At 27.1% G+C, this 10,858-nt stretch overlaps 1 protein-coding gene across 3 annotated transcripts; it reads right to left on the bottom strand.

Moving 5' to 3' along the window:
* Positions 1-2,107: 2,107 nt before the first annotated feature.
* Positions 2,108-10,858, bottom strand: LOC119679314 (serine/threonine-protein phosphatase 2A 56 kDa regulatory subunit gamma isoform-like; the record flags this gene model as incomplete). Of its 3 annotated transcripts, none has more annotated exon segments than XM_038091594.1 (4): positions 2,108-2,149; positions 10,045-10,264; positions 10,367-10,759; positions 10,829-10,858. In XM_038091594.1, coding segments are annotated over 4 exon segments (646 nt in total), but the record flags the coding sequence as incomplete, so codon positions are not given.

Genomic DNA, 10,858 nt, shown 5'->3' with positions numbered 1-10,858 from the left:
TTTATTTACTTAATATTATTTCTATTGAGTTAACAATTTTGAAGTCGTTAAACTTCAAAGTAATATTCTTACAATTTTTTAAGCGATTAAAATCATTTGAGCAGGAATAATACGTTAAATCTTAAGTCAGTTTTGATCGTTTTGAAACGTTGTCGTAAGTGATCCGTTTTTCAACACCACTTCATTTCTTAATCGTTTCAAAAATGGGTCGAGATGTTGCCATTCAACATCTCCATTCCCAGATGGAGATTCGATCCATAAGGTTTTTTTACGTTAACTCTTTGTATCCAACCTTATTGAAATATTTCCAAATGGTTTTTATGCAATCTTTATCTCTTGGGCAATCGAGACAGTGTTCCATATTCGACAGTTGGCCTTCCAATACGTGGTGGTGTATCTTTGGCATAGAAAATACCGGAACGGAACTGACGAAACCAAACTTTGCGCATGATTGACTGTTACAGTAGCAGGACCATAAACACTATTTATATTTTCATCCGCCTGGCTTGGATTTTCGCCTTTATTAAAAAAACTGTAAATTATGGCATATTTTCTGTTTGCTGATGTCCATCTTTGACGCACGCTCAAATGACCATACTGTCAAACGCTCTTGTACGAAATCTCATGTTTCTAACGCTGACTAAAGCTGAGATGACAAAAGTCATCTATTGGGAAAATTATGAATCTTTTTACAACACCTAATAAATTGTCTTTATTGGCATAAATATGACGGAACATGTGTTTATTGCTCAAATTTCCTTATAATAAAATAAAACTAGATTTGTGTACACCTTTTCAAAATTTGAAAAAAAAAATTGATAGAGGTTTGCTTAACCCTTTTCATTGACTGAGATTTATTTTGCTTTTTGTTAAAGTAGACGTTAAAAAACGATTAATTAACTATCGATGCATAGCCTTAACTATCAAGGCTATACTTTTTCTAAAGTCAAGAAAAGCAACTATGCAACTGTGAAAAGCAAACAACGATTTACAATTCCATATATGAGAAATATGCTTTTGGTTTCAATGAGTTATTAAAGCATATTGTTTCCAGAATAGAGGGTCACATGGCTTCGTAGATTGTATGATATACGTCGATAGAACGAACATATGTATTTGTGTTTGGAAGCCTTTATTCAAAAAAATTGTAGAAAATTGGTGGTATAGGTTCATGGCTTATTTGCTCAAAACTTTTGTGTGCAATTCGAGTTCTAACACCTGTTAAAATAACATCAGAGTATGAAACAAAACATTCAAAAATGCCGAATTGACCCTTCTATCTATTTTAGCAATAAGTTCCATCTATATTGTCATATTAAAATTATATGTATATTAAAAGACGATTTTAAAAATAGTTTTTGATTAAATTCAACTTTTTATTTTACTTAATGCACAAAGCTTGTTCTTTATTTAAAATTTGTTTTTGTTTAATAATAAAATTATATTTATGCTTTGTTATTTGTTATTTATAAAAATTGTTTTCAATTTATAAAAAAGAAAAACATGTACAATATTCATTTATTTATTTACTTTTTTAACTATATATGTAATTTGATTACAAAACATTCAACATCTGTTGAGTCGGAGAGTCAAGAGTCAAGAGTCAGCACACCATTCCAATGCTAATGCCATTTAAAATATCCTGCGCGCGCATATTAGAATTTTGTGCTTAGTTAGTTTGACACGTAGTCCAGGCATTCGTCATCCAGGCATATATGTGTATCTCTTATTATAATTATTAATAATAATATTTATAATGCATACGAGGTATTTTACTCATGTTTATATTAATTTCGTTTTCTTCAATTTTGCATTAAACGTAATTTTTCTTTATAATATTCTTAATAATAAATGTATAGGCGTGTCAAATCACGGCTCTTAATGAGGCGCAATATTTAATAAAATACAACAGGTTGACAAATACAAATATTTTTTGCTTCAATAAATTCTTATTTGGTTGATCAGTATATGCTTTTATGAAATTCTTTATTTTAATAATAAAATTTATAAGTTATTTTCCATATAAGTTAATAATTTTTTATATTTATGTTTACAAAATATATTGTTGTAGTTTATATTATTTGTTTAATTTTTTTTCTTTAACTATAAAAACTTAAATATTATATTTTAAAAATACAAAAATATTTCACTGCAAAAAAAAAAATAAGAGAAAATTTATTTATTTTATTTATTTTTTAATGATTTGAATATTGTTTTTATATTTTGTATTTGATATATAAAAATCGATATTATTTTTTATAAAGCAATACTTAAACATGCATGAACTTTAATCTTAAATAAAACAATATGTTTAACACAATTTCTCATTCCTCATGCAGGAGCAAACTTTTCTAAAGGAATTTATATGATTACTGATGGTAATCAGTAATCAGTAAAGAGGCATCTAAAGTCATATGATTATTCGCAATTATATTTATTTTGTCATAAAATTGGTGCCATTAAGTAACAAAAAGTTACGTCAAACAAAAAGTTCAAGTCCCTTAATTCAATTCCAATTTCTCAAACAAATAGAAAGTTTATTGGTTTTTCTAAATAAGATGGAAGATGGATATACACCATATAATTCCGTATTGTCCCTTTTTGTGGTTTATATAGTTATAAATAGGTATGAACTTTATATTTATAGGACAAATTATTTAATTTTAGAGGACTACAAGTAGAGTAAGAACTATGTGCGACAAAAATATAGTTATGTCTTTTCTCTTTCTCCTTCTTGCCCGGGAAATGAGGAGAATTTAGGAAAAGATATCTAAGACTCATGACGGGCGCGTCAAAATCAAAATTGTTATTGCTTTTAATGTAAATTAAAAAACCGAGAGTAACAGAAAAAAACTCATGTCGGTTTAAATTCGGTCATGAGAGCCGAGGTTATCTGTGCCTCGTCACTCAATTAAAGCCGTGGCGTATGTATGTTTGTATATATTTCCTTTAAAATTTAGACACAACTAGAAAGTACAAAAGTAATAGTAAAATTTTGAAATTGGCAAACTACCATGACATTCTGCATAACATGCATTTTCTTCATTATAACTCGAAAGAGTCAATTTTGACGTGCCCATGACACTCTACATAACATGGACTTAAGGTGCATGTTATAATTGCACTCACGTCACGGCAAATGTTGTTACCTTCAATACAAAATGAAAATTTTACACTGACAGCTCATTCATTTTGAATTGAAAATAACAACAATTCCTGTGACGTGGCGTGCAATCATAACATTGGCCTAAAGCAGAAATGCTTATCTATTTATTCGTAACAAGTTTATTGAAGACACGAAATTTGTATTTCTCAAAATATAATTTTTTTATTAACCTTTTAAAAACTAAATCTGTGAACTTTAGTCCGTTATTCGTTGAGAAACCTGATGTAATTAACGATTTTCTGTCAAAGCTGCTGAAGAAACACTTTAAAGCTTGCCTTAATGGGTTAAAAGCCTTACACGGTGGCTAGCTGAAACTATAGGTAGAGAACTATCGATAGTCGGCACCATCGATAGTGAGTTATAGTTTTTTTCTAAACCATCGATTACTATCGATAGTTTTCGATAGTATGTTAATTTTAATACAAATGTCTTTTCCATCAAAAAATCATGTTTTAATTTCAACTACTTCAACTAACTTTTTAAGCTGATTGACTTGTCAATCGTTTGCGTTTTCGTTTTTTCCGCTATTTAACTAAGACCATTCAGGCAACAGTTCTGAATGTTCTTCTATTCAAGTTGACATACAAGAAGTCATTGCTCTTATTTGAGCTTTTTCGAAGAGCATTTATTTAATGAAATTATTTTAAGGAATTTAATTATTAAATAAAAAAATACTTTAATTTATGATAATTTAAGAATCTTCAATTAGTATGTATTTAGGTGCATCGATGGTTTTTAATTACCCCCTTTTAGTGAATTTTAAGTGCACTTAAACTTGGTAATATAATTGACATTTAACTATGACTATAATCAGAGAAGAATCATAACCACTTTTGGTTCATATATTTTGCTTTAACAATATTCAACTACTACTTTAAATTTACAATTGTATGTTATATGTATGTTGATCCTTTTTTCGAGTTAGCGCAACTGGGCACTTTTACTCTTTGATAGCTGGGGGTACTACAGGGTCCCACCCATCTCATTGACTAATTTATGTATTCCCTATAACCTTCATGATTATTCAGTGATTGATCTAAGATCTGCGTATCTCCCCGTGCGTAGAGTGATTACTCTAAGATTATATAGTGCTAAGTAGGATAGCCTGTAAGTTTTCGCATATAACTTCAGGGCTCTGTCTCTTATGTATTTTTTGATCGAGTCTATTCTAAGGTCTCTTAGCATGTCGTTTGTGCGAATGTACCAAGGCAGTTTGAAGAGCCTTCGGAGTGCCTGACTTTGAGCAACTTGTAGCTTTTGTATAGTAGGGTCGGCAGCTTTGCTTTATATGACTATTAGCATAGATTTGTTTTTACATATTTTTCTCTTTTATTTATTTTAATAAAATTGTGCTATAAATTAAATACATATATTCAAAAGTCTGGTCAATCCACACAATGTATTCTACACTGAAGAACGTGTATATTGCATAAAAGTTTATCACTAATGAATTGTAGAATGAATTAATTGTGCAAAAACGAATTTTATTGAAAAGACTAGTAAATATCAAATCTTGATGAGAATAAGAATTCTGAAAAGCGAAACGTGGAAAAATATTAAAAAAAGAAAACATATAGAATTCGAATTTAAAATTCACTTTACGCCGTGGCACACTACAGATGCCAAAACTGCGAATTTTTGTGAAACGTTGCTATGAGAAACTATGAAAAAAATGTATGAAAATTGTTTAATGCGGTTTAAAATTGAACATTTAGTGGCGCAATACAAGAAGTATAAAAACTGCAAGGAAGATGGCAGGGCGGGCACGAGTCCGATTCCTGGTACTTGCAGTCTCAACAAAATTATTTTCAAGACCAAATCGGCGATCTAGCTGTATAAAGATTCAAAATATTAAACGTTCTTAGAACTTGGTGGATTATCCAAATGTTTCCATAGGGTCTATTATTGATTTTTTTTGGTAATAGCAGCAACTGTAATGTTACTGCTACATTTTTTGTTACCCGATGTTAAGTTTGGTGTTCTCCAATAATAGAAAGAAGATCTCTGTTATATTTTTTTACCTCGCATGGTTGGTCATCTGTGTTTTTCTGACATTTTATTGTCAATGTAAAAAAATTATAAAATTAGTGTGGGGACGAAAATGATTAAAGTTGCACTATTTTTCCGATTGAAAAATAAGAAGTACTTGCGCTTTCGGGACTAGGTATTTTCAATGATAGTATAACCATTACCACCTTAAAATTCAAAATGAATAGAATGTGAAAGTAAGTTGTTTTAAGTTATTAAATATAATTATTAATTTTATTTTTTATAAGTATAATGTTATCTACATATATATATAAATATAATTAACACAGCTAAATATATATGTGTTAAATATATGCACAGTTTTCATACATGAAAAATCTTATAACCGACACTGGATATTTGTTTATTTCTTTCAGATTGGATGGCAATAAGATAAAAGTAAGCAGGGTTAATGTTACTGTATTGAGATTACACAGTAACAATTTCTTCGAGAAATACGACCTTGGCCTTGGACTAAAATATGAAGAAATTGAGCGTTTGTCTAATAATTGTGACTACAATATATAATCCTAAACGAAAATCAATTTAAATTAAAACCGACAAACCGTAAGTATTAATATTAAAATAAAATATTTATGAACCGAAAATCTTGTTTGTATTTGAAAAGCTTGTAAATATTTGATGTACTATGACCTCCTGCAGTCGAAAGGAACTATAGAGGATGGTATTCATATTCATATTCTATTAGTGATATTGAGCTCTGTGTTTTATGATAGATTATAAAGTTCTAATTAAGATTTATACTTTTAAACATTTTCCACATCAGCTTTTATATAAACTAGTAATCTGCAAAATTTTTTTAAGTTTCTCTTAAGTTCTCGTGCAGATAAAATTACAATTAACAATTCTTGAAAAGCTTTTTGATAATTTTTTCAATTTAAGCTTTTACAGTTTGTAGTATAAAAAACATAATACATAATTCTATTTCATAAGTATTTGTTTTAGGAAACTTTATAAAACAATTATGAAGTAGACTTGCCATTAATTAGTTTAAAAAAGCTAGAACAAAAAAATAATAATAATAATAATAATTAAATAACAATAATGTAGTAGTAATAAAATGCATAAATCCATGCTCCATGCATAAAACCATTATTAAAACAAATTTTCAGTAAGTAATTTTACACATAAATTTTTTAAACCATAGCATATATATTTTGACATTATGTATATTGAAAATAATTTAACTAATTTTTTAGAGCTTATATTTATTAGAATAATTTTGCTTTGGATTGCGTTCTAAGCTGGCTGTTTGTTTAGCCTTTTGCGTGAAAGATGAAGCTCGAACATGATTGATTAGAGGTGTTCACTCATCCTAATTATCGCTTCAGATATCATAAACCTGGCTGATCCTTTTTTTAAATTATGTTATAAATATGTTTAACTAAATTTTTATTATTAAATTTATTTATTATAATCGCTTTTTATGTGTTATTTTAGTATACATTACATATACGATGTACGATATACATTACTTATAAAAACATATATAAATACATATATTTAAATATTTAACTATGTTAACTGTATTTCAAATTTCTGTTGATAAATCATTTCTATATTATTCTTATATACGATTTGTATAATTCTGCTTTCAAATAAAAATTATACTGCATAAAGACTTCAATTTAATAATAATTCAAATATATTAGATTAGAATATGTTCTATACATATACGTGAAAAAAATTGTTATATATTTAAAGAAAATTTTTTATAATATTATGCTGCTTTAACAATTGTTAACTTAAATTATGTTAAACTAAATAAAGTATTTAAAAGAAAAAAAAAACAAACTTGCTCACTTAAGTATTATTTTGAGCATAAAATAAGCAAATAATTTTTAATTTCTTCGAATTTTTTAAAGAAATTTATTACGAGTAATACAGTTTGTTGTTAATATTCTGCACTTAACAGTAGATTTACTTTTTGTAAAATTTAAGTTCAATATATTATATGAAACCAATGTGTGTATTCAACATATAAAGCCTATAAAGCCTATATACTTCTTTATATATTATTTTTGTTTATATACTCTGTTTATGTTTAACGCCTGCGTTTGCTATCGGAATAATTTTTCAACATTGCCAGCTAAGTACAACTTGCCACGAAATGTCATCTCTAACACTTATTAATATCCGGTGTAGTCTTTAGAAACTCATCTGGTCTCTTGTGCTCAATGAGTGCACGAACCGTGCCACAATCAGCTGGCAAATCTGATTTTCTTCGCAAAAGCGGCTTATCCTTATTACGTTCCCCTCGTTTCTATTAGTTTTCAGACAGCGGATATTGCAGTGGTGAGTTGGTTCAAACGGTTATAAATGAGTAAAAAGTTACATATTTCAAAAATATATTACTAACAAAATATTATTATTATATATATACATAATAATATATATATGTATATATATTATATTTTACTGGTATCATATAAAATATTTTGATCTTCTTTTTCTAAATTGTATTTGTAATTTTATAGATGCTTTCAATAACTATTTTATACTTTATGTTTATAGGGACTGTGGAAATTGGAAGTAACCATACTTCTGCGATCAGCATTTGAGGACAATAATTATACTATTACTTAATGAAATGTCAACTACGTTCTGAAGTTTCTAAAATAATCTTAATATTGGTTATGAATGATTTAAGTATTTGCAAGTTAATGTCTTATAATCAAGTTTATGAACATTATATCCTAATCATTCTTGTGAAAAGTGCTAAATGAAATCATTTGGCATATACATTCAATATATGTTTATGTAAAAATAACGTATGTTATATATTTTTACATGTTTACATATATTAAATATATAATTATAAACTTATATATTGTAAATTATATATGTATACATATTTTATATATTAAATACATTGTTGAACATAATTCAAAATATTTATTAGAGGTATTAGCTTAGTTGAAGATATTGCTACGTGATAAATAATTACTTGTCAGGTATAATTACGTCAATTCTACAACTGTAACTTTACTTTACTTATCGTTACCTATCTGTTCTCATAACCCAAATAACGAGCTAATTTTAGCTTTATTGATTTATGTCTATGTTCCTCTATAGTGACAGAATTCCTTTACATTAACTCAGGTTAGTTTTAATTAGCACCCACTCAAGCCCTCATTCCTCCTACCTTCGTCTTCTCTTTACTTCCCCACACACCCTATTTCAACTTATGGGTACAAATTTATCATGAAACTCATTTATGTTTCCTGCCTATAATTTCCATATAACAACAAATTATTTTTAATTAGCACCCAGTCAAATCCTTATTCCTCCTTCAACGCACACATACATCCGCCCTCTCTCATTTCCTTTCCACACCACATTGCAACCTATGGGTACAAATTTATCTTGGAATTCATTCATGTTTCCTGCCTGTAATCTTCATATTACAACAACAAATTATTATTAAAAATATATATAAAAAATTGACTTTTCAGATATACTCCTGTTAAATGCTATTATATACAAAGATCAAAATATTTTATATTAACTTTTGTACATAAAAATATATATATTTTTTTGTTTCTTATTTATATATATAATATTGAATTTTATTTATGATTTTTGTACATTTTATAAAAATAAACCAATATGAAAATGAAAAAAATTTAAATAAGCACGCTAGCTATTTTTATCCAAAGCTTTGTTAGTTTTTTTTATACTACATAAAATATATTAGAAACAGAAATAAATAACAAAATAGATAAATATGAAAGGTTAACATATCAAGAAAATTAAAATATACATTATGTGATTATAATTACACGTTTAGATTGTTTTTTGATAATGCACTTCTGATTTTAAACTATTAAATGAGTTCTTGCTTGATAACTCTAAAAGAAAACAGGAAACATTAATAGTTACGAATAAAACAATTTACAAAATTAGAAAAAAAATATTAAAATTAATTTTTGTATATTTATATATATATGTTATGTATAAAAGAAAAGTGGTATACCGCAAAATATATAATATATATAAGCTGAACTTAATTAGAAACACATTTATGTAATAGAAAATTTTGATCTCTAATAAAGGAAATTTTTGGCAGTAATATTATTTGCTTATCATATGTAATACATTTCCACTAATGAAATTGTGATTATTAAATTAAAATTTAATAAATTTTAAAAAACCACCACTAGTTAAAAAATGAAATCAGTAAACGCTTATGAGTAATAAAAAAAATATATAGAAAAAAGAGAAAAAAAAATAAATTTAAGTTTAACAATAAGTACTATAGCAAAAAATAGAAAAGATTAATTTACAAGTAATAAGTATCTATTCTATATAAGTATGAGTAAGAGTACAATAGAAATCAAAGCACTCACAATAAGTAGTACTGTAATAAATCAAATAGGTTTTTAAAAAATATTTTACAATTAACCTTTAAAAATTAAAATTAGTTTCGAATGTGTTATTATAAAAGCAACAAACAGTATACATATACAATCTGAATATATATATAAATACTTAAATCAAATTTGCATTTATAAAAACGTAATTTATTAATTAGTTTTCTACTTTTTTGTTATCTATTATTAAATTAATATGAGTTTAAATATTACATGCGTTTTTGTTGGTGTGGCATATATGCATTTACAGTGTTCTTATTGTTATACTAAACATTAAATATATAAGCTTTAGAAGTTAATACATATTTACATATTTGGTGAAGTTTGCATACAACAGAAAAAGGTGCATATTAATTTTGTATTTTGTTAGAAATTATTACAAACAATTAATTATTTAATATATACAAAATACGTTTAGCCTTATAAAATATTATATATGATTGCGTTGTTACTCACCTCTCTTACTTCCTGCGGTGCTTGCTGCTGTCTAGTTTCTTGTTCCATTTTATTATATGTTAAATCACAATTCTCGTTATATTGATCGAACTCATTTTGACTACTTGAAATACTTAAATTATCCAATTGACCGCATAATTTTGGCCATTCTGGATTATTTTTAGCTAAATTTTCAACTTGTTGCCACAGTTCATCACGTTGTGACCGTTTTTCGTGCTCCCTGCAAATAAGTCAATCAAGCATTTATATTTACGAGTTCATATATGTATATAACTTTTTAAATGGCATATTTAATGTTTAAGCGCCATCATTTACTACTAACATTTGTTTATCCTGCCTATAGTTTTTACTGCATTCATCAAACAATCGCTGATTCATTTCCATAAATAACTTTAAAGCATTATAAATCAGTCCGTGTATTGTTTTATTCCAATGTGTTTTGGAATTGTGATTTAGCGCCGGAAACATTATTGGTAATATAACCTGTGAGTTGTCCGCAATTAATGACATAATATATTCATTATTCCAATAGTAGAGCGCTCTTTCAGCAACTTGAAAATGTGGTGAAGAGACACACTTTGCAATCTGTCCAAATAGCGGCACCATAACTTTTTGAAATTCAGCAGGTTCAATAACATCAAGTAACTCTTCTAATTCATTTAAAAACATTACTTCCTTGGGACTATGGGTTTTTGGCCAAAATTTCAGCAGGCTCCTGTAAGTAAAATATATTTGTTATTATTAACATTTTAATAGAAGATTTTGATTAATAGTTAATGCTTACTTTATAACTGGCTCTGATAGACTTGGATCT

This window comes from Teleopsis dalmanni, chromosome 2, assembly GCF_002237135.1.
Source record: "Teleopsis dalmanni isolate 2A chromosome 2, ASM223713v2, whole genome shotgun sequence".
In the NCBI taxonomy this organism is placed as follows: Eukaryota; Metazoa; Arthropoda; class Insecta; order Diptera; family Diopsidae; genus Teleopsis; species Teleopsis dalmanni.
The sequence above is the reverse complement of the archived record's forward strand: the minus strand, read 5'-3'. Positions and strand labels throughout refer to the sequence as shown.